Source organism: Propithecus coquereli, unplaced genomic scaffold (assembly GCF_000956105.1).
Source record: "Propithecus coquereli isolate 6110/MARCELLA unplaced genomic scaffold, Pcoq_1.0 Scaffold295, whole genome shotgun sequence".
Taxonomy (NCBI): Eukaryota; Metazoa; Chordata; class Mammalia; order Primates; family Indriidae; genus Propithecus; species Propithecus coquereli.
The window spans coordinates 3,436,756-3,460,878 of NW_012148563.1; the positions used below are offsets into that span (position 1 = coordinate 3,436,756).

The 24,123-nt window shown below is 49.1% G+C and overlaps 1 protein-coding gene across 1 annotated transcript in view; it reads left to right on the top strand.

Annotated features, from left to right (window-relative positions):
* The first annotated feature begins 9,666 nt into the window (after nucleotides 1-9,666).
* RAMP1 (receptor (G protein-coupled) activity modifying protein 1) overlaps nucleotides 9,667-24,123 on the top strand; it is a 45,909-nt gene continuing 31,452 nt past the window's right edge. The window contains exon 1 of the mRNA XM_012648838.1: nucleotides 9,667-9,726. Coding sequence (XP_012504292.1) covers nucleotides 9,675-9,726 — 52 coding nt within the window. The 5' untranslated portion in view covers nucleotides 9,667-9,674. The remainder of the gene's footprint in view (nucleotides 9,727-24,123) is intronic.

Consider the following 24,123-nt stretch of genomic DNA (forward strand, 5'->3'; position numbering starts at 1 on the left):
AACCAGTGCAGTGCAGACAGCTCAAAATATCAACAAAGTGTTTGGGAAGGATATGGCTAATGAACACCCAGTATTATCGATGGTTTGAAGTTCCAGTCTGGTGATTTCAATCTGGAAAATGAGCCACGTGGGCAACCTGAGACCAAGGTGGATAATGATGAGCTCAAAGTTGTAGGGGAAGTGAATCCATCTCAATGGACACGTGAATTAGCAGCAAGGTTTGACATTACTGTTCCAACAACATTGGACCCTTTGAAACAAATTGGCAAGGTAAAGAAGCTGAATACATGGGTTCTGCATAAATTAAATGAGCATCAGAAGAGAAATTATCTTGAGGCTTGCCTTTCTTTGCTGTCACCACATAAAGGCGAGCCATTTCTACACTGTATTGTTATGTGTGATGAAAAATGTATTATTTTTGACAATTGCAAGCATTTGGCACAATGGTTGGATAAAGATGAAGTGCCGAAACACAGTCCAAAACCAAATATTCATCACAAAAATCTAATGGTGTCTCTTTGGTGGTCCAGCACTGATATTATCCACTACAGCTTCATGAAGCCTGGTCAATGGATTACCATGGATGTCTTCTGCAACCAACTGGATGAAATGATGGAGGATGCTTGCGATTAAGCAGCCAAGATTGGTCAATAGAGACAGGCCAATCCTCTTACAAGACAATACTCAACCACACGTTACATAAACAACACTGCTATAATTACAGAGGCTGGACTTGGAAACTCTCTGTCATCCACCATATTCACCAGACCTTGTACCAACTGACTACCACTTCCAGGCTTTGGACCACTTCTTGCAAGGAAAAATACTCAATTCTCAACAAGCTGTGGAAAACACCTTTTGAGATTTCATTGCCATTCGCTCTCCAGTTTTCTTCACTGCTGGCAAAAACAAGCTACTGTTAAGATGTCAAAACTGTGTCAGTAGTTTAGGCACATACTTTGATTAATTGTACTGCTTCCTGTTTAAGATATAATAAACCACACTTTTGATTCAAAATCAGACATTTCATACTTAATGACCTAAATATATCTGATAAGGGATTGATACTCAGCATATATTGATATATATTGATACTCAGAACTACAACTCAACAACAAGAAAACCACCCAGTTAAAAAATGGGCAAAGGATCTGAGTAAATGTTTCTCCAAAGAAGATACACAAATTGCCAATAAGCACACAAAAAGGTGTTCAATAGTACTACTTACAAATTTTAGGGAAAAACAGTCGAAACCATTAGAGTATATGATATTCATGTATATGATAAATGAGTTTTATCAAAATGATCGATTTAATAGAGTATACTGATAACTAATTATGTATTTTTCTAGAATTTTGGATTTAGCTTAATTGACACGTTTGTTTGTTTATTGTTGATTTCTTTCTTCTCATCTTGACCCTATAGGATTTCCTTGGAAAGCATGAGTTCCCTGCTTCAGAGAATGTCCTACAGCACTTAGAAAAAAGTAATACAAAATAATGTAATTAAATAGGCTTCATAAATGGACTTAGGTGTTAAAATATTCTACTTTATAGCCCTCCTTTAAAATCTAGCAACAGTTGCCTCTATAATATTAAGATCTTCTCTATATAAAAAATAGAATTTTAATAAGTTACAAAACTTTATTTTGAACTCGTTACTTAGAGACTTCAAGCTGCATATTTTGGATTAGAAAAAATAATCTTGTCCACTTAAAAAGCCTTTCTTAAATTGGTTCTTTAAAATATTGACTGAGGGGAGGTTTGTGAAATGATTTCAATACATTTAAAAAAATGTAATGTACCTGTGAGGTTCATGTCTTAGTTACAGTTTTCAGTTGTCTTAAGACTCTTATATTGGACCATAGGATAGCAGATAAATAAACTGAATCTGTAGATACACAACATTTTGGAATGTGTATATTTTTAACCTTCCAAGATAATTAAATTACTGCTGTGATACATTTGATGCATTTTTATGACCTCAGTATAAAACATTCAGGTGTATTATCCCGGTTTTCACTGGGAATGATGAACCCATGAGTGCTTTGGTAAAGTACTTAAATTTAAATGGTCACCGCATTGCTTTCATTCATTTTCTGATAAGCTCTGTTATATTAGGTTAAAGTGTAAATTGGAACGATTTTAAAAGGCTAATTTTGTACTTTAATAGCAATATAGAATATAAGCTTCTTTAATTGCATACTTTTTGAAAGTAACATACTGTTTAAAGTTGCATTTTTACTAATAGTAAGATTAAAATTTAAGTATGCTTTTTGTTCTTCAAATGTTTAAAATGTTTAGAGCATCCAATATTTAGTTGGTGTCACTTGATTAAAAATTACTCATTTAACATTTATATTTGGTGTATTTATATTTAATAAAGGCAGCTAATTTGTATTGCTACTGTAAATTTAATACTTTCTACAGGTTCAATGGCATTTTCCAACTGTAAATTAACCTACGAGTATGTATGCAGAAGATACATGGATGGTAAGGCTATATCAAACTACTGGATTTCAGAATTTTCCTCTTTTATAGGATTTTCGAGAATAAGATTTTATTTCATATATTAGTTGGTATCCAGTTATTAACACATCTACTCCAATGTCTACCAGGAATTGGGTTCCAGAAAAAAATTAAAATTTAAAAGGACTCTATTTAATGAAACTTGAGAATTGTTGGTTTGGGCCATACATCAAATTAGAATGCTAAAATTATAGGATTTTTTTCCCTATTTGTTAAATTACATGGTTACTAATATTAAAAGGCTACATTCAGAATTAGCACTGAATAAACCTGCAACATGGAATAGACATTATTTTCAACATACTAGCAGAAATAAGCATACTTCTACTCATTTGTTTCTAAAAGGAATGATAAAGTGGAATTCCCTCTTAATAGTAACATAGAGACAGAATTACTGCATTTGATTTGGGGAAAGTAAAGTATAGGAAGGATTATTTGAAATTATAACTTTCAGGTCTTTTGCAATAAAAAAGTACTCCCCAAAAACTGCAGGTAAGGATCAGGCAACTTTTGCAAATTAAAGGGCTTTCAACTGTGACCAGTAAATTGATAGTGAATTGTTCTTAAGCTTCCCTAGTTAAATTTAGAAACTAGAGTTATACTTCATGAATCTTTTGGAACCTCAAGTGAAAAATCATTGTTTATCTTACTCTCTAAAATCTCTAATTTGATATTAGATAATTATGTAAAATTCTTGTAGAATTGTTAAAGACTGGTCAGATTGTCCAAGTTTTCAAAAATCTTTACTGGCAAAATTTCACATAATTATCGAATGAATATTGCTCAAAATCATTTTTCTTTCATACTGGAGTATTAGGGTACCAAAGAGCACTTAACAATATCAACATATATAGATAATTATGTTTGGAGATAACTAAAGATCTGAGATGTTATAAATACCCTAAGACTGTCAGCAAAAAAAGTGGGACTAAAAATTCCCAATCGGCTCTGCCTGATGCCAATCTGAATTCTGGTCAGAGGCGAAAATATGTGTGACTGAGAAGCTCAATGTAACAGGTAGTTTCAAAGAAATGGGTTCTCAACCAGTAATCTGTATATATTGAATTTTAAGTATTGCTTTTTCACTATCAACCATTGTTTCTAATTATCAAATGTATGCATGGCACATAATAGTAAAATGTTTAATATATGGGAAGAACAATGACCTAAGATGTCCTGTTAATGTATCTAACATGGCAAAGGGAATTAAGGTTGCAGATGTAAGTAATGTTTGTTAATCAGCTGACCTTGAAAGGGGGAGATTATCCTGGATTATCCAGCTGGGCTTGGTCTAATTACATGAGTCCTTAAAAGTAGTAGAAGAGGCAAAAGAGAAAACCAGAGAAATGGCATTGAGAGAACTCTACCCAGTGGCTGGCTTTGAGGACAGTAGCCAAGGACTGGGGTGGCCTGTAGAAGCTGGAACAGGCAAGGAGACAGATGCTCCCTGGAGCCACCAGAGGGCATACAGCCCTGCTGATACCTTGATTTTAGTCCAGTGAGACCTATGTCAGAGTCTGACCTCCAGAAGTATAAATTTAATAATAAATTTATATTGCTTAAGTCACCAAGTTAATGGTAATATGTTACATAAGCAATAGAAAACAATTGTTCTCTCTATAAACTGTCAGGAATAATATAAGATTATTTACAGATTCTATGTATCTTTGTCTAGATTTTGACTGGGGGGGAATTATGTATGAATTATGAGTGTTATATAACTTCCCGGTTACTAGTATTTACACTGAATTTATACTTTAATAACATTATGATAGTTAGGGTTGATAGTAATCTCCAGACAGATAAGAAGATGTCTTCACTATGTATATGATGGACACTGACTGCTATAAAGGGCTTTTGCTTTAACTGCCGGGAAGCTGATAGCCAAACCTGTGTTCATCTTTGATGGTTCCTGTCTAAGAATGCAGGCTCTGAAGGGTTTTCTGTAGAGGAAAGCTTACTGCCCTCACAGGGATGAAGTATTCACTGCTGTATTTGTCACAGTGTAAAGAGCATTCAATCGAGGTTTGCTGCTGCTGGCAGTGCTGTCAACTAGCAGTGCATCTTTTTGCATATTAACTTTGCCCTGATTTTGTTGAAATTAATCTGTTTTACTTCATTCTACTTTCTTAATTTATTTTTGTTTCTCTTCTGTGTGTGTCTGTAGCCTGCCTCAATATTTCTTAGAATAAGGGTATGGTACAGTGACTCACACCTGTAATCCCAGCACTTTAGGATGCTGGGGCAGGAGGATCGCTTGAGCTCAGGAGTTTGAGACCAGCCTGAACAAGAGTGAGGTCCTGTCTACTAAAAATAGAAAAAATTAGCCAGATGCAGTGATATGTCCCAGCTATTCAGGAAGCTGAAGCAAGAGGATTGTTTGAGCCCAGGAGTTTGAGGTTACTGTGAGCCACGGCACTCTAGTCTGGGCAACAGAGCAAGACTCTGTCTCAGAAAAAAAAAAAAAAAAACACCAAGATCTGGTCAGTAGATGTGCTCATTGCTGTTGGGGTTGGCCTTAGGCTCTCTCAGTTGATATAGCTAAGAAATATGTGTATGTCTATTAATCTATGCATATAGACACCTGTATTTCTATGTTTATAGCTAGTCATGAGCAGTATATATCTGTGTTCATACTGATACTTTGAATTTCTATCTCTTTGTTATTTCTACTTTCACCAATAGTGAGAAATCTGGCTCACAATTTTATCCACAATACATTTATTTGTTTAATCCCAGTATGTACATAAAGTCATTACAGGGTTGCTAAACCATAGCACTGTGAGAAACAGATTTACTAACTGAAATACAGCATTTGTATACAGTTCTTTTGTCTTTAGCTTTATAGCATGCAAAGTACTGTATTCTAAATTTACTTAGGATGTGTCTTTTATTTTCCCGATCCCCCTCAGCATGGTTATGTTACACATTTGTAGTAGTCTCCTAGAGGGTGGGGGGGTTTCTTCAGTTTATCTCTGTGAAATTTTATCTCCTGATTTTCTGCGGTAGCTCTGGATGGACTCTTCTCTTGTTCATTTTTATGATATTGGAGTTTTTTAAACTTTCGTATCTGGAGTGTTAATATTTCATCTTTCTGGAGATTGTTCCACATCATTTTTAGGCCCCTTCACTCGCCAGCCCCCCTCTTCTGTCTGCTTCACGGTTTTCCTCAGTCTGCCTTTGCTCACCACTAAGCTTATGGCTGGCTGCGGGCAGGGCAGGAGTGTGAGGTTGTACAGTGGGATTTGATTGGCTTTTTGTCTTAATTACTTTTCAGTCCTAAATTTCTCCAAATGATACTGAGGACACAGTTTTATGTAGAATTTACTTTTTACTTCTTGTGTTTTGTTTCATTTGGGGAGGGTATTGGAGGAATAAGAAGATGTGCAACCACTGTTCTCCTCGGCTACTTGCAGATCCCTGGTTCTAACAGTAGGACTCCCTTGAGGGGTCTGAAAACCTGACGCTTGATGAAGCTAAGTGCCCCAGATCCGTTTCATAATGTTTATCTAACAATTGTACTATCTAAAAACTCACAGAACTAAGTTGTTAACTGCTTATAAACACCATCTTCCAAACCACTGAAGTTTAGCCTCTAAATTGCCAGCCTGATAGAATCCCAGCAAAATCTTCCCCTCTTATCAGCAAATTATTGAAAAACTGTCTCTAGGACATTTGATGCTTTTTTCCTTTCAGTACTAAAAGATGTTTTCTGGTTTGCATTGTTTTCTGTGAGAACTCTTTTTGTCACCCTTATCTGCATTCTTCTGTACATAATGTCTTTTTTCTCTGTCTGCCTTTAAGGTTTTCTGTTTATTATTGGCTTAAGCAATTTGATGGTGATGTGCCTTAGCGTATTTTTCTTCATGATCCTTATGCTTGGGGTTTGCTGGTGTTCTTGAGTCTATAGGTTCATAGAATCTGTTTCACATAGTTCTTCACATATTACCTGTCCCCCTTTCTCCAGAACTCCAATTACAAACCCCAATTACAAACCCCATATTAGGCCACTTGAAGTTGTCTCATGGTTCTCTGGTGCTTTCATCGTTTATTTTTTAAAGTCTGTTCTGGAATGTAGTGGCTACTTGGAAATCCTTTGCTCTTGTTAGTTCTTGCTTTTAAGTTTTGTTAGGTAGCACCAGAACAGCGTTTATAATTTTGCCCAACTACTGAGGCATTACCTTTCTAATTATTCTCTCTGATGGTCTGTGTATTTCCAGGTTTTTCCTCTATAGTTGGTGGGAACTGGAACTATTCCCAGATGGTTGTGAGCTCTTTGGTTCTTTTCCCTGCCTCAGGTAGTATCCGTATGTTATGTGTGTGCGTGAGACTGAAGGGGACCCTCTGCAGATCTCCTGAGCATGTTCTCTGTGCAGCTCTCTCCTCTCTAGTCCTGTGCCCTGCCAACTCTAGCTCTCTGGCTTCCCTGACTCTGGGTGGCTTTTCCCTGCCTGTGGTCTAGAAACCCAGGTAGTGAGCAGTCCTGGGGATCACCTGATTTGTCTCCCTGTTCTCAGGGATCCTGGAACTGTCTGTGGTCCAGTGTGACAACTGTCGTTTCATACATTTTGTACAGTTTTTGTTTTTTTAGTTTAAGGCAGGAAGTAAATCCAGTCCTGTTACTTCATCATGGCTGGAAGCAGAAGTTTTATGTTAATTGTGAATTTGTGTTGATCAGGTCTTGTTGACCTATCTAGATTGCGGTGAAGCAATGTATGCACTGAAGTGTGCAGTGTATGCAGTGAAGCACTTGGCCATTTCCTCACCTCTTCTGTTGTTTAACCTAATGTCCATCTAGATGAAGGTGTCCCGGAAGAGGACTGATTATCCACGCTACCTCTTACCAGTCGGAAACACAACACAAATCACAAAAAAACTATCCAGGGCTAAAGTCAACTACTGTGATATGTATCACTGTAGGGACAAAGAAGGGGACACCCATAGTAGTTACTAAGAAATCTCTTATCCAGACCCAAGATATGCAGAAGTGAAAATCATTAGGAGAGAATGTGCCACAGGGTGTTATGCCCCCACTTCAGCATTCTTCAGAGAACTGTGGTCTTCCAAAAGCATGTGAACTTGAGAAATATGCTTTGTCTTATTAGGAACATGTGTCTGTTAGAGGTTGTGTGAGAAAATGGAGAGGAGTGGCTTCCCCACCCTGACTTTGCCTCCTCCAGCAGTTAAGCTTCAAAGAGAAAATATTGGAAAGGATTCCTGAAAGGAGTCCCAGGTGCCAGCTGTAGGAACACGCATGCCAACAGTGGGGACCTGAGTGTGGAGCAGCAGTGACAGCTACAGAGACATGCAGATTCTCCCTCACTGGTGACTCACTGTCACCCAGTGCAGGATTCACAGTGCGCCTGTCCCAGGGCTGCACTGGCACCAACTCCTTCCTCAGCCATGCCATTCTTACGCGGCACAGCCTCAGGCCACCGGACCTGTGCTCTGTCTGCCGTCCCCTTGTGCAGTTGTCTCCCGCCCAGCCTCAAGACTGTCTAGGGCTGCATTTTGTCCAGAATCTTTCTTTGTCTTACACTGCAGCTGAGGCAGGTGTCCCTTGTTCCATATGGTTCCTGTATTGTAGCACTCATGTCATCATTGATAGTTTTAGAGGTCACCCACTAGATTCACCAGTTGAAGGGCAGGGCTTGATTGTTTACCTAGCACATAGTAAGGACTCAAATGTCCGTTGAATGAAGTGGGGAAGCCAGGCTACTTGCCGGGGTTTGTCTTCCTAGGGTTCAAGAAGGGGGGCTAATCAAGAGAATATGTGCCCTCCCCTGCCGTCTTACCAGACCCCTCAGTCTGAGGACACAGTGCCCCCCCAGGTGGTAGGCATGCTGGCTGAGTGCCCTATCAGCTGTGTTCAAAAGAAGGGATGAATGACCACCTTGCTGTCAGCCGCCACCCCTTCTCTGATCTTACAGCAGGTGGCAGCAGCCTCTCAGCCACAGGCTGTCCCCTTTCATTCCTGTTCATGTGAGGAAATGTTGGCCATTCAGCAATATTGTGTGCCCAGTGCTGCACCACGTATGAACCTTTTGCCACTAAGGAGATAGCCATGGGCACTGCACGAGGGTGTCGATTCTCCTTCCAAGGGCAATGGTGTATTCCTTAGCATGAACATAAATTTACTCGGTTACTAGGAGTTCTTGAGACAGGACGTTACAAGAAGGAACCACTACTGCAAGGTGAAATCCAGCCAGGAGAGCCCAGGTCAGGCTCCTGCCTCCTTTAAGCTGCTCCCCCTCCACGCCCGCTAGGCTTCCCCAGCTATCTCGTGTCACTCCAGGGAGCCTTTCTCTCATCACTTTACATAAACTAATACATCCACCCCCCACCCCCATCAGCTCTCCTTGCAGTTGTCAGGTGACCACGCCCCAAGGCAAGTATGTCCTCTTCTACTTACAAGCCCCTTGCCTTTAAGTTCAGGGTCAAGACTCCGAGGCTCATAGCCTCCTGTGGGCCTCTTCTCACCTCTCGCCACCCATCCTTAGCAAGTCCACCGAGGCCACCTTCAGTCCTTCAAAGGAGCCCTGCTCCAGCCCTCTGGCCTTCGTGCATACCTGCCCTGCTGTCCTCCGACTCTGCCGCGCCACTCATCCTGCAGATGTCGGCATTCTAGTTCCTCGTCCGTGGGTGTCCTTATATATTACTATGGGTCTCCCTAGGCGAGCGGCTGGGTTTGCCTCCACGGACTCCTCCAGGCTCTGCACCTGGGCGGAGAGGTAGATGCGGAACTTGAGGCAGGCGTGGCCACACCCAGGCCACTAGGAGAGGAAGGTGCTCAGATCGAGACCGACGGCGGTGGCGCCGGCTCCGAGTTGTCTAGGAGACTTGTTCGGTGAACATTTCAGGAGGCTGCTCCCGGATCCCAGGGTGCCGCCCCCGGAGGGGTCCGCAGACCTCCCTCCGCGCGGCGCAACCCCAGCGTCTTCCCGCCCCCGAGCACCCCGGGCCGGCCGGTGTCTGCCCAGCCCCGGACCCACGCGACCCGCCCGTACGGCCACAGTGGGCCGGGCGCGGCCGCCGCCTCCCGCCCGTCCCCGCCCCCGGGCGCGTCTCCTCGGGCGGGCGCCGCGGCAGGCTTAGTCCTCGGCGGGGCGCGCTGCGGACGGACTCGGCTCGGCTCGGCTGCGCGCCATGGCCCGGGGCCTGCGCGGCTTCCCGCGTTGCGGCCTCTGGCTGCTCCTGGGTGAGTAGGGGTCCCCGATGAGCTCCGGCTCCCCGCCTGGCGTCCTCGAGGGGAGGGCGGTGGAGGGCGGGCGCCGCGAGCGCACGGGCCCCTGCCCTTGAGCGCGAGCGGCCGCCTCGCAGTGCGGGGTCAGCGGCAAGGAGGGGTCCACACGGCCGCTCAGCCGAGGCCCCGGCTCCGGGCAGGAGGTCCCGCGGCTCAGGGCAGGCGGGGGTTCGCACGGGGCTGCGCCAGCTGTCGGGAAAATGGACCGTTTTGGGGACGTCAGGAGAGCCAGGCGTTCCGAAAGGCGCGGGTCCGCCTGCCCCGCACCTCTTCTGCCGGCTCAGGCTTCCTTGGGCTATCACGTTAGATAAATCTGAAGCAGCCACCTTGCAGATTTAGTACAGTATTCGGGAATCAGAACCATAGTCTAGTGACCTGGAAATGAGCTAAAATTGAAAAAACTCTTTGTCGCATGCAGCATTGCTTATTTGTAAATGATGTCCTTTGCAGAAATGAGGCCAGCTGTCTTCCTTTTCAGGGACGTTTCCACAGCTTTTTGGTTTGTTTGCTTGCTTGTTAACTTGGCACTTCTGGCTAGTAGAAATTTAAAGGGGGACGGGGGCCCTTGGTAAGCGGAGAGAACACGCTCGGCTTTCCGCTTTGAGCGAGATGATAAACAACCCAGTAGAGAAGCAGTAACCTGCAGCGGATTTAGCAAGAAATTGTCCTCTTCACTTCCATTGTCTGTGATATCTTCATAAAATGCAAAGTCGAGACCGTTTCTAGACTGTTTTAGCTATTCCGTGTATTTAGCTACCTTTTAATGAAAACTAAATAGGTTACATGAGTGGGAGAACCCAGTGCCGGCGGAGGACCCCTGCAGTGATTTGTGGTACTTGTGACCTTTCCCCAAGAGGGAGGTGTTGGTCAGAGACACCTGCTGCGCAGGTCCCTCTGGGTGCTGGCCCTGGTGAAGGGGGACCAGCAGCACTGTTTTTGCAGCTGGGGAAGCAGCTCATGGCAAGGTGGCTTGTCGGTGGGGGTTGCCCAGGCACACCTAGGAGAGGGGCAGAGGGCTTTACCAGAACCACGAGGTTCCTGGCCCCTATTTATAAACCTCTCTAAGGAGCATCAGAGCTGCATAAAAGCCTCGGTCGGCTTCAAGAGAATATAACCTAAGTGTTGACTAAAGTTATGTGAAAAGCAAAATCTTATAATAATTTTATTCTCCTCTGTTGTGTTAGGGTCCGTGTGGCTTTACAAAGCCTTTACTGTTTTCGTTTCCTAAGAAACAAACATTTCTCTGTTAGCAAGGCGGGGAGCTGGGTTGTGTAATTTTTTTAAAAAAAAAACAGATAAACAAATAAATAAATGTTCTTTACTGGTGTCCAGAGGCTGCACCCTCTAAAGCTTATGTAAATAAAACACTATGTCTGGATCACATATAAAGACCTTCCTTGTTTACCAAGAAAACAATTCATGTTCTTCTGAAAGTCCAAAGTCCTGTAATCTTAACATTATTCTGAGGGGTCTGGCTAATGTTATATCTTGGAAGAACAAACACAACTTTATGAGGTTATCAGTAAATTAATGTCACTGGAGCTCAGCTGTAATTAGTAGAATTACCAAGCACATGCTGTTTCGTTTCCAAGCTGTAGCACTAGCCAGATCTCCTTGGTGATGAAGATTTTGCTACCCAGAATGGCAATGTGAAATTTTTTTTTTTTTAAATGTGTGCTAGTCCACAGGTTTAAGAATTTATCTTTGACAATTTTACAATCAAGATATTTACTTATGCAGTTATTAAATCTCACTATACCTGTAATTCTTTTCTCTCTAAGCACCCTATATAGTCTTCTCTTTACAGAAGACTCTGATACGACCACATGCATTTTAAAAGTTTTATAGATAGCCACTGAAAAATTTTTCATCAACCAGAAAAGAAGGACATTTCCAGGTGAGCCAGGATTATTTTATGATGACTGCATTGCAAGCTCCTGTTTTTTTGAGCCCATCCTCACTTGGGGAGTGCCCGCTGGTGCTGTCCTGTTTGAACTCCTCCTCAGTCGCTGGTCCTACGCATGCCTGCCTTAGCTGCCTTGCTGGTAGCTTTGGGGGTTTTCTTGAATGTAATATTTATTGAAATATGACTTTTTTATAAATACGCGCATAACTGGAAATGACTGAGACATCACAGGAAATGCAATGTATGTGACTGCTTCACATCGCCCCGCGCTTTTAAATCTGGACACAGTTCTAATCCTGAAGTCCAAATCTGACAACTCTTATTTGCTAATCAACTCAGTGTGTTTGTTTACCCTCTCTGTGTGCTTAGCTACAGGAAGAAATTTCTGGATTTTTGTCTTCCTTCTGTAGGCACATGCCTGTCAGTGTGTGTATTGTCAGTCTGAGGCCAGGGCTATTAAGAAGGTTTATATCCACAATGGAAATGGTGTTTAGCAGCACAACAAGGAAATGTTTTAGGTGGAATCCTTACTTGAGGCAAATAGCTAGTTGGAAAAGCTGTTCTTATTTTTCCCCCCCAAGAATGAACTAATTTCATAGCTTCTAATCAGTTAAAACTGGCATCTGGCAGAGAGTGTGATGTGGGTGCCACGTGTAGTGTGAATTCCAGTGCTGAGCCCCTCCCTCAGGCCCAGAGTCCATGTGGCATGGTGGGCTGTCCCTCAGTGGGCCCTGACCCAGGCATGGCCATTGGGATTGTCCCAAGGAGGAGATGGGACCCAGGCTGAACAGTCAGTTTTCTGCTGGAGCCGGGGGGAAAACTGTCCTTCCTCCAGGCTGGATCTGAGCGTTGGCTGCCAGAGCCTGTCCTGCCAGCCACGGGGGAATACCTGTCCGTGACGTGGACAGAGGGCTCCTGACAGCTCTCGAGCCCCTAGATCAGCCTGTGGGGTACCCTTTTCAGTCACATGAGCCCATCACATGTGACGTTTGAGCTGGGTGTCTGTCCCCTGGAGGGACCGTGCCTGGTGGACAGCAGGGCTAAGGGGGCTCTACTAAGAGCACCCCTGGGGGGCTGTGGGAATCCTGCCCAAGAGCCCCTTACTTCACTGGGGACTGGGAGACCTGAAGGAGGGGACGCTGCAGCTGAGAAGACAGGAGGAGCCAGGAAAGGGAGAAGGGGTGACCGAGGCTGCAGGGCCCCTGTGGCCCCAGCACCTGCGTGGGACCCGTGTGCCCACAGCCTCTGCACTCCAGATTCTTCGTGACAAGCAAAGAGGCAAAGATGACGCCAGCAGGGCTCTGCCCTGCTCCCAGCCCCCTGCAGCGAGGTGCCCGTGCCCTGCTCGCCTTCTCCCCGCCCCCGCCATGAAGCCCCTGCAGGGATCCCTGTCCCCAGCCCTCCCCACTCCAGGGCAGGACAGCCCGGGCTGGGCAGTGTTGCTAGAGGACTCATTTCTCTTCAGTGAGGAGGATTATGTCAATTTGGCCGCCACAGGAGGGCTCCTGACCTAAATAAGACCTTATTCATTTAGCATAATGGCATTATTGTTGTTCAGGGAAAAGATTTTTTTTCCTAAGATGGCTTTATGTCAGTATTTTCTTTGACATCCAAAAGACAACACTTTAATCATTGCTTAAACCATGGATTCCAAGTGGCTTTGTCGGAGCAGGGTGCGTGGGGACCCACTGGCGAGTGTCAGCAGGGGCGCGGGGACTTGTGGGCCTGGGCGACACAGTCAGCTTTATTTTACATCCTCACTAGATCTCATGGTGATGCCTTGTTTTGCTCCAAGAGTGCCTCCCTCCCCGCATGTGGATTCTTTGGGACCAGAACCCCAGCCGTCCACATGTCCCGCCCTGCCCAGTGTCTACTCTGCCCACAGCCCACCAAGGTCACCCCTTCCCCAGACAGCTGCCCAGCCTCCCTGAAGCCTGCCCTCCCACCCCTCCTGCCATCGCTGAGGCAGGTGGCCCTTCTGTGTTCCTGCATGCCCCCACCAGGGCCCTCATTGTGCCACATTGGCGTCACCCCCCCTTGTGCCTTGACCCTGGACAGCAGCTCTGGAGTTGGCTGAGAGTTTGCTGAAACCAAGGGGGCAGGGAGATAGCGGCCTATGGCCCAGGGCTGGCTCACACATAGGGCCCAGGCACAGCTGACCTGGGCAGCGCTGACCACGTTCCCCAAGACCACGCACCCCCACACAGGGCTCAGGGAGTCTTGTCCTAAGCCAAGTTCCACCTGGGGGGATAAAGCCAGCAATTTGCCCAACCAAGGCATTGTTTGCAAAATAACAACTGCCATGTTGTGCTCTGGCCAGGTACTGCTGGAATGAAAGCAGCGCCTGTGTCCCGCGGCAAAGCCCACGTCGTGGGGAGCAGAGGTCTAGAAAGCACAGTCCCTTCAATAGACATGTGGCGACCGATGCCCACGGTGGCTCTCACTGCATAGGTCTCATTCCCCTCTAGAGGAGATATTTGTGAGAGGGGAGGTGGGGAGGTGGGCAGATGCACTTCTGGAAACTTCTGTCATGTCACACGGGTGGCCACATAGGGTCATGACTGGGAAGGGTGGAAGCCAGGGTGCCACTGAGCAGCCTCCTGCTATAGGACGTCCTGGACAGCACGGGGCCACCCCCAGCAGAGAATGACGTAGCCCCAAATGTCTGTCCCCAGTGCCGAGGCGGGCAGCCCTGCGGGCAGTACACACAGTGCGTATACTGGTGTCATTCATGCAGGAGGCGACGGACGCAGAGCTGGAGGTGAGGAGCTTGGAAAGCATGCTCCAGAATACAAGAATGGTTGTGCAAAGGCGCTGGTTCCTGGAAGTTTCTGGAAGCCTTTTTGACTGAAGCATGGTAGAAAAGAGGACTCTGAGCCAAGGCTTGTGCTGGAGAAGGGACGGCTCCTCTGAGCACTCAGATCTCTTTCCAAGGGCAGTGGGAAAGCTTCAGAGAAGATTAAAGTGGGGGACGGGATGGGACGTATGGTGTAAGAGAGCCTGGGCTTTGGCCCCCAGCGCGGGCTGGAGGTGCTGGGGCGGAGGGGACCAGCACAGGCTGGGGAAGGGCTCCCGGTGTGAGCAAGTTGTGTTGGTATAAGCGTGGCTCATGCGATATTTGGGACATACTTACAACAAAAAAAAATTGTCTTTCTGAAATTCAGACATAACAGGGCAGCCTGTAATTTTCTTCGCTGCATCTGGCAGCCCCATCCACGGCAGCCTCATGGGGTTAGGTGTTGCCTGTGGACATTCAGGCGACGATGGCAGGTAGGTGTCCGTCCAGATCTAGGGCTCAGGAGAGAGGTGTGGCCAGGAGAGGTGTTTCGGGCGGCATCAGTGTCCAGATGATGTCACAGCCTTGGACGGAAAGGGCAGCCCGTGAGAGTGGAAGGAGACTGGCCTGGGCTCTCGGCGGGAGGCCAGGGAGGACAAGGAAAGAGACCAGCCCCAGGCGCCAGTGAGCGCCTTGACTTGGCTGGCGAGGGTGGGGGGCAGCTGGCACGCGGCAGGGTCATGCGTGAAAGCAGCGGCAGGAATGCGACCTGGTGGAGGTAAAACCAGAGAGCGTGTCTGTTGGGGTTTCCTCCGCTGCCTTACGGTTTGAAATGAGCAAACCTTTGATTCATTCGGGATTTATCCTGACTTTCTAGCATTTTGTAAATCATTTGCTAAATATCTTTTGGGATTTTTTAATGGTAATTGCTCTGAATTTATCAATTGGTCAGGGAAGATTCAATAAAGCCCACCTGCTCCAGAAACAGCAGTCTGTTCCTCCACCCCCACGTCTTCATCCAGGCCCTTCCTGGGGAGTTCCGTTCCTCCTGCGGATCACTCGCTCGGTGTCTGGGAACCCGGCGGGTTTTGGCTGCTACTGTGAGTGGGATATTTAGCCCCAGTTTGATTTTTAGCTGGTCATTGCTGGACTGTAGGAAAGCCGCTCTCCGTATTTGGTTTTGACTGTCATCTCCCTGTGCTCTTTTTGTTACCAGCAGTGCTTGTTTCTTGTTTTAGAGTTTCTCCCCCTTGGCTTCTTCAGACAGGTCATTAGATCATCTGTAACCAGCAGTAATCTTCCCCCCAGTGCTGACACACTATTTTGCTTTGTTTTCCAGTCTTGCTGTGGTGGAGAGCAGCTCACTGCTGAGTAGGGGAGTGACAGCAGCTGCCCCCTTAGCTGCAGACACGTGGCAGTACAGCTGGCCCTTGAACAACACGGGGGCTAGGGGACCTAACCCCCCGCCGCAGTCAAAAAGCCCTGTATAGCTTTTGACTCCCCCAGAACTTAACTGCCAGTAGCCTACTGTTGACCGGAAGCCTCACCAATAACATAAACAGTGGACTAACACATATTTTGTATGATACGTGTATCATGTACTGTATTCATACAATAAAGTAAGCTAGAGAAAAAATGTTATGAAGAAAATCGTAAGGAAGAACAAATATATCATTCATTAAGTGGGAGTGGATCAGCATAAAGAATCTACATCCTCGTCTTCATGTTGAGTGGGCTGAGGAGGAAGAGGAGGGGTTGGTCTTGCAGTCTCAGGGGTGGCAGAGGTGGAAGAGAATCCAAATATACGTGGACCCGCGCAGTTCCAGCCCTGTGGGTCGAGGGCCGACTGTAATGCCTGAAGCCTTCCGTCTTTCTCCTTTGGGGCCAGATGCCTCTTTAGTCTTGGTGGGGCTAGGGTAGGAGAGGGATGGGGAAGGCATCTCCTCTCCACGTGTGAAGTACGCTTTCATCGTGTTAAGGAAGAACCATCTGGTATCACACGCAGCAACTTGCCTAGTTTTGCGTCCCCGTGGCTGGCCAGAGTTGGCACTGGTGGAGAAGAGCAGGCGCCGGGACTCGTCCTGAGTTTCCGGGATAAATGGGCTGCTCCTACGTCCCCGGGCAGCCTCGTCCGCTGATGAGCGTTTACTTTGAGTTTTGCTTCATTATTCCTAAGTGAGACTGCTCTGCACTTTCTTTTGTGGGTTTTATTTCCAGTATTGAGTTTTCTTCCCAAGAGAAATGTGTGGATGTTTATTCTTTCCCTCTGTGCGGGGACGGTCAGCTGCTCGGAATGAGCAGTTCCGCCGAGCTCTAAAGGGTCTTCCTTTCCGCCCGCAAAGCCATTCGGGCCAGGCCCTTCTTGGCAGTGAGGATAATTGGCAACCTTTTCAGTATCTTGTGCAGTTATTGGTCCACTTGGGTTTTCTTTGTCTTATAGTGAGGATGTTATTTTATATTTTCCTACCAACATGTCCACTTTATCCGACATGTCATTATATGCACAATTATCTTATTTCTCTAGTTCTCTGCATTCGTGGGCAGTTGTCCTTTTTGTGAATTGCTGTTTTCATGTTATTTCTTGATCTGAATGGACAGTGACTAATCTCTGTTACTAATACCCCCTCCCCACCACCAAAAGCCCAGTTCCTGAGTTGACTTACTCTGCTTTTTTCCTTGAATGCCTAATCTGTTTGTTTTTGTTCTTTCTTGTTTAGAAATGAAAGGTGCTTGTCAGTCCTCTGCTTGGCATCTTGGCTACATCCCCTGAGTGTTTGTCTGTCTCATGCCCATTGTTGATATGTTCTGGATTTTCTGTGTTTGTGGTTTCTATTTCCTCTTTTACATATGAATTTTTAGGAGGTAAGGGTTTATAAATCCTAGTGGCTCAGGCTTTTTGGTTTCTTCCCCAGTGCTCATCGCTGGTTTTATTGCACAGTGGTCGGGGAACAGATCACGGACCACAACTGTACTCAGCATGTATTGTGGGTTCTTCCCTGGACTTACACATTTTTCCTCTTGTAAATGTCCCATAAACCCACGGGAAGAGTGTGGAATTTTTATCTGTCGATTCCAGTCAGCATATTAAATTACAACATGTCGTCCTCTGTATCCTTATTTATTTTAGTCGTCCAGATCTATGAGAGTCATGTCAAAAGCTCAGACTGCTTTTGAGAGTCTGTCAGTTTTCCCTGTGTTTGTGCTCCTGTATGCTCGGTGCAGGGAATACAGCTGCATGGTGACTTTTTTTTTTTTTTTTTAAACAGAGTCTCGCTGTCTGGTCCAGGCTAGAGTACTGTGGCATCATCACAGCTCACAGCAACCTCAAACTCCTGAGCTCAAGCGATCCTCCTGCCTCAGCCTCCCAGTAGCTGAGACTACAGGCGTGCACCACCATGCCTGGCTAATTTTTCTATTTTTTTGTAGAGACAGGGTCTCACTCTTGCTCAGGCTGGTCTTAAACTCCTGGCCTCAAGCGATCCTCCTACCTCAGCCTCCCAAAAGTGCTGGGATTACAGGTGTGAGCCACCATGTCCGGTCAACTTCTCATAGCATAACCTTCTTTGTCCCATTCATTGCTTTTTAACTTTATTTTTAACTGTGGTAAAGTACACACAATGTAAAGTTTACCATCCTGGCCATTTTTAAGTGTACAGTTCAGTGACATTAATACATTCACATCGTTACGCAACCACCGTCACCACCATCCGTCTCTAGAACTCTTTTTGTCTTGCAAAGCTGAAACTCTGTCCCCACTAAACATGACCCCTCCCTTCTCCCCTGCCCCCAGGCCCTGGCACCCACATTCTACTTTCTGTCTCTGTGATTCTGACTACTCTGGGGACGTCATGTAAGTGGAATCACACAGCATTCATCCTTTCGTAACTGGCTTATTTCATTGAGCATGACGTCCTTAAGATTCATCCATGTTGTAGCATTGGTCAGCACTTCTGTCCTCTTGAAGGACAGACAATATTCCACTGTGTGTATACACAGCATTTTGTTTATCCGTAGACTGCTGTGAACACAAGTGTACAGATCTCTCCTTGGGACCCTGCTTTCCCTTCTTGTGGGCACACGCCCGGAAGTGGAACTGCTGAATCGCACGTGATTCTGCGTTTAGCTTCCTGAGGGACCGCCGTGCTGTGACCACGATGGCCGCCCCATCTTACGTTCCCACCAGTAGCGCACAGGGTTTAGATTCCTCCACGTCCCTGCGTGACGACACCTCGGTCGTGCTGCGGACTCCCAGTGTGCGGCGGGGAAGCCAGCCTTGGAGAGCTGAGCAGAAAGAAAAGAAAAGAGAAGAATTTCTCCACATCCTCGCCAGAACTTGTTATTTTGATAGTAGCCATCCTAACAGGTGTGAGGGGCCATTCATCACCTGGTAGAATTTTAGTGAGTGGCGTTGTGGGCAGGACCCAGGCCAGGGAGGAGCATGAGACAGGTGGGGAGGGCCCCTGTGCACGGCGAGGGTCTGTCACCAGGTGGGCAGGAGGTGGGAGGCAAGGGCGGAGGCTGCCACACTGATCCGAGTGGGGGGCATTCCCAGTGGAAGTGGGGAGCAAGGACACGAGGAAGGGCCACAGAGCTGTGCGCAGGCCCCCCACGTCCAGCACAGAGCAGGCACCTCTGGGCCCGAGCGAGGGGACAGTAGGCTGGAACGCGGTGCCTTGCCCCGGTCTGCAGCTGGCGGGGAGGATCAAAATCAGACGGTCGGAAGGAGAATCTGCTTGGCGAAGTCCTTATTGGGCTAGCAGCTGTGTGAGCAGGAGGTGAACGGCCCGGGCCCAGGAGGACCTACCCCTTCGCTCACTGCCTTCCACCGTCCAGAGGGTGTCGGCTTGAGAAGCTGGAACCAGAGGTTCTTGCCGGGGATGGAGAACATCTTGTGGGTCGGGGCCAGCGGCCCTCTTGGGGAGACGGGGCCGTGGATGGAGCAGAGGCAGAGAGAGCAAAATCCGAAAGCCCCACAGTGGGGAGACGTCCAGGGAGCCACGTGGGGGACACCAGGCCATCGTTGGCCCCTCACACAGGCACTATAGTACCTGGAACAGACCAGGTGGCCACATGGGGAGCCGCAGTCGCCGGGGGCTGCACAGACATCTTGCTGCCCACCAGGGATGGAGAGTGGTGGCCAAAGGGGTCAGGAGAACCCACCACCGGGGATGCAGGACTGGGTGTTCTGCTGGGCTGGGGAGCTCCAGGGTCCTCCACCCCCAAACCCTTTGGGGCCTGGGCACTTTGGTCCTCTGGAAGAATCGTCCCCAGCCTCTCTCGGTCCTGCCCCGCCAGGATCCTGGGTGGGGTGGTGGGAATGGAGCAACGCGTCTTCTGGAATTGGTGTGGACCTGATCTAGAACCCGATCCGGAACCCAACCTGAACTCCAGCCTGCGCTCCATCCATGCATACCCACCCTGCGTCCAGAAGGAATACGTGGTGGCTTTCGGTAGAGACATGCTATCAAAAGGTGCCAGAATGTGATATGTCATGTCACGTGGCACCAAAACCCACTGAGAGGAGACAAATGAACATTTGGCAGGAACCATCTCAGGAGAGCCCGGCTGAGGAAAGGTGAAGGCATCAAGACAAACCCTTTGAGCTTCCGGAAGCAGAGCGGCAGTGGAAGGTAGAGAGCTGCCCCTGGCGGGGGGTGGGACATCTCCTGGCACGAGGCACAGGCTCTGGGATCCTGCACTTGGCCATGTGAAGGGCTGCTGCTCACAGTCAGACCACGGCAGTCACTCAGCTGAGGGGGCATGTGCTGTGCTGGGCCGAGGAGGCGATGGTTCACGGGGCCTTGACGGTTCAATAGGAGTTTTACTGGGCAGATGCTGGTTTTCTTTCAGTTTGTTGTTCTTGGTTTTTTCAAAGCAGGCTGAGAGCAGCCTGTTTGAACCATGGCATGTAGCTTCCTGGGGATTTGGCTCCCAAGAGGGTGTTACCAGGGGAGTCCTGGGAAGCGGGTGGTTTTCACTCAGCTGGGTGAGCAGGAAATGACTCAAGGCTGCAGCAAGACACTGCAGAGCAAAGAGAAGATGCGCACGGAGTACAGAGGTAACGTTTGCAGACTATATGTGGGTTTTTAACCTATGGGCCATTCAGAGGAGCACAGGGCAGAAATGAGGACCATGCGTGATCACCACTCAGCCCACTCTTGACATTGCCTTCCCGTTTATTATCTTTAAACATACTATTGACCCAGAATAAACTGAATAAATTTGAAGTGTACCGTTCGAAAGGTTCTGACGTATGTCTACACCCGTGACACCCTCACCGCACTCAAGAAAGTGAACATCCACCACCTCCAAAAGCATCCTGTGCCCTTGGTCATCTCCCCCTGCTGGCCCCTGCCACTGCCCCTCCCTCCCCCACCGCTCGCCACCCACCAGGCCAAGTTCCAAGGGCCAGGGCCCAAGTGTCCTGTGAGTTGCTAAGGACGGCTGGCATTGAAAACCCCGCAGGGACAGGCTGCTGGTTGTGAGTAGGATCAGTCCATGGAAGCGTCCTCTGGAAGCCCCTTTGGTTAGGGAGGTCCCCATTTCACAGATAGAGAAACCACTGCTCCAGAGGTAGAGAGGTCTCCTCTGGTCGGGGGGTGGGGGGGCAGCTGCTCCCGGGCTCTGGGTGTGGCTGGCACAGCAGGGGAGGCCCAACAGTGCAGGGTGAGCAGGCTGCTCTGGCGGGTGACGGCCCCAGCTTCCCACCCCACCCCACCCCGACCCGGTGGAGGACAGTGGCAGGGCATGAGATTTTCTCTGCAAACGTAAAATGCACAACAGTAGGGTCAGCCTTCCCTGCCAATGGCAGGCACAGGCCAGCCACAAGCATAAAGTGCGTTTGCTGCATCTGACACCTGCTACCTGAGCTCCTCTGCGCCCGTCTCCTTAGAAAACCCAAATACCTGGTGGGCCGTGTCCTGGGTCCCCCTGGGGGGCTGGCCGCCTCCTTTGCTGAACAGACCCCCACCTCTGCCGCAGCTATTTATGGTCATCTCAGGGCTGTTTTCCTCTCCTGCAGGGAGAGGAGCCCCTTCTCTGAGCTCCCCCAGGCACCAGCAAATTCCTAAATTATGCACAACTCCAAGGAAGGCTCCTGTCTGAACACGCTGAGGGAGCAAGGCTGCCTCAGCACACAGCTCTTTAAAGACACGAGTCATGAATGATTACATTTACATCACAGGAATGGAACCCATCTGGCCCCAAGCGGCTGGTTTAAAAACTTTTGGCAACTTTATTCAGTTTTGAAACTGCGATGTTTCCTCTCTCTCCAATGAAAGAAATATCTGGCTTGCTTAAGAAAAACTATCTGTTCTTCTCCCGTATCTGAAACTGAACCTGGTTTCCAGATTCCTCTGCACGGCTCCCCTGGCCTTGTCCCAGCCATAGGACTCTGGGCTCCGCCAGGGCAGGAGAGAAAGAGCAGGGATGGGTGGGGCTGGGCACGTCAGGTCCTGCCCTGGGGAGGCAGAGGTGGCTCAGAGAGGCAGGGGAGGCAGCATCGGGGGCCGGGCCAAGGCAGCGAGGCCAGGGCGGCAGGGGACACGGCTGGGGGGAGCTAGAGCTGGCTGGGCGAGACGGGACCGGCAGGTGTGGGGGCAGGCGGCTGTTCTCCACAGCCCGGAGGACAGCAGGAGAAGATTGACCTGAATGTGTCAGGGACGCGGCCTTAACAGGCAGCATTGTGGCCTGGGGGACTTCCCCCTCGGAGCACATCCCAGCCCGGCGGAGGGGACAGTGTCGTTCTTTCTGGCCCCCACCACTCCCTTTGTCTGTTGGAGACCCCCCCGGAGGAGGCAGCTGGGCCCCTGGGGACTGGCTCTGCAGGGCGGCTGTGCAGCTCTTGCTTCCCCAACCCCCCGGGGCCTTGGAAGCCACCAGGGTCCTCATCCCGGAGTCCTCCACGGCTCACAGCTGGCTGCAGTTGCATGCAGCGAGAACGCTGGCTGGGCACAGAGATGCACGTTCATCTTCGTGACTCTTCCAGAGCAGGAGGGGAGCCCCCAGGGACAGCCTGCGGCCGCTTGCCACACTGCCCCTGCAGAACGTCCACCCAGCTGGGAATGGCCGCCTCACTTATTTCTTGGTTCACTGACAAATATTAACGAGCAGAGGTGCTGGGTACCAGGGAGGACGCAGGCCAGAGTCAGGAAGGAGTGGGGGGGGAGGGCGGCACGAAGGGCTCCGAGAGAAGAAAGCGTCTACCTGCCCAGGGTGGGCTCTGAGGCTGGGGGGGCTTCCCGTGGGTAGCGACAGCCAGGGGCCTCTTGGAGGAGGCAGCAGTGGAGAAGGACAGGTCGGACTGGGGCCCGGGGTTTACTGGAGGAAGGCGTCCTGGGTGGGGAGCAGTGAGGGACAGACAGAGGGACAGCCTTCCAGCCGAGGCTGGACCGGAGGCTTAGAATTCCTCCCATGAGCTGACGAGTCCGTGTCTGAGCCCTCCTGAGCCCCCATGAGCCCCTGGTGCCTCACTTGGCCACAGTAGGTGGGCTTTCTTAGGGGTGTGTCGGAAAAAGACCCTTCCCCAAGCCTGCCCTGACGGGAAGCCCCAGGGTAGAGGGTGTGTCCACAGCTGGCCCCAGGTGTACTCGCGTGTGCTGGTGTGGACACAGCGGGGACACACGTGGGCTGCCGGGAGGTGGCGTGAACTCAGGAGGGTACCAAGGCTCCTGAGGGCCCCTGGAGAGCTGGGAGGGAGCTCTTCTGCCCTCTGGGCTTTCCAGGTGGCAGGGGCAGCCGGGGGGTAAGGGACGAGCGCTCCAGTGGGGGCTGCTAATGCCAGAGGTGGGGACTCTCGCTGGTGTTGAGGGATGGGCTGACAGCGGGTCCCTTCCTCTGGAGCTCCTCCGAGGAGCTCGTCCCCTATGCCAGCCTTTCACTTTGGCCCATCCCCACCCACCATTACGCCCCAGCTTCTCAGGCTAAAACCCCCCCTGTTCTCAGGAGCCCTGGGGGGTACCCAGCCTCCAGTCCTCTTCCTGCCCAGCCCCTGGTGCCCTCCACTCTGGGCAATGACTGTCCTCTGGCCTGGCCCAGACCATTGTCCAGCCATGCTCCTGCGGCGTCCCTCCTCAGACAGGACCCCTGAGTCGGACCCCAGCTTCCAGAGTGCCCAGCGCTGCCCAGACCTGGTGGGCAGGTCTGTGCCCGTGGGGCTGCCCTCCAGGGCAGGTGGGCACAGGATGGCTGCAGCTCAGCCTGCTGTCAGGGAAGACCCCAGACCTGCAGCCTCACCTCTTTCTCCATATGCTGGGGGAGGGGGCATGTGTTTTGGATTTTATTTTTTAATTAAACACAGAGTTTCACTTTTATTGCTGTGAAATTCCACAGTGTCGGCTTTGGCCTGTGCGGTCAAGCCCACAGCTGTCGTCTGCACACGAGTCAGCCCTCCCGCTCCCGTCTCTCCTCCGGGTCCTCCCAGAAGTCCTGCCAAGGAACGTGGCACAGGCTGGGCTGACAAAGCCCTCAGCAGCCCCCCTCGGGTTCTCGTCTTACCCGCCAGGGTAGCAGAAAATACCTCCTCAAATGCCTCCAGCTTCCCTCAACCCTGAGTCTCTGACCCTGCCCGAGGGGGGCGGGCACAGTCAGTGGATGCACGTGGTCTCGGGCCACCTGCCCCTTCCCAAGAGCCTCCAGTGCCTTGGGGGACTGCTCTTGCCTCTGTGTGCCA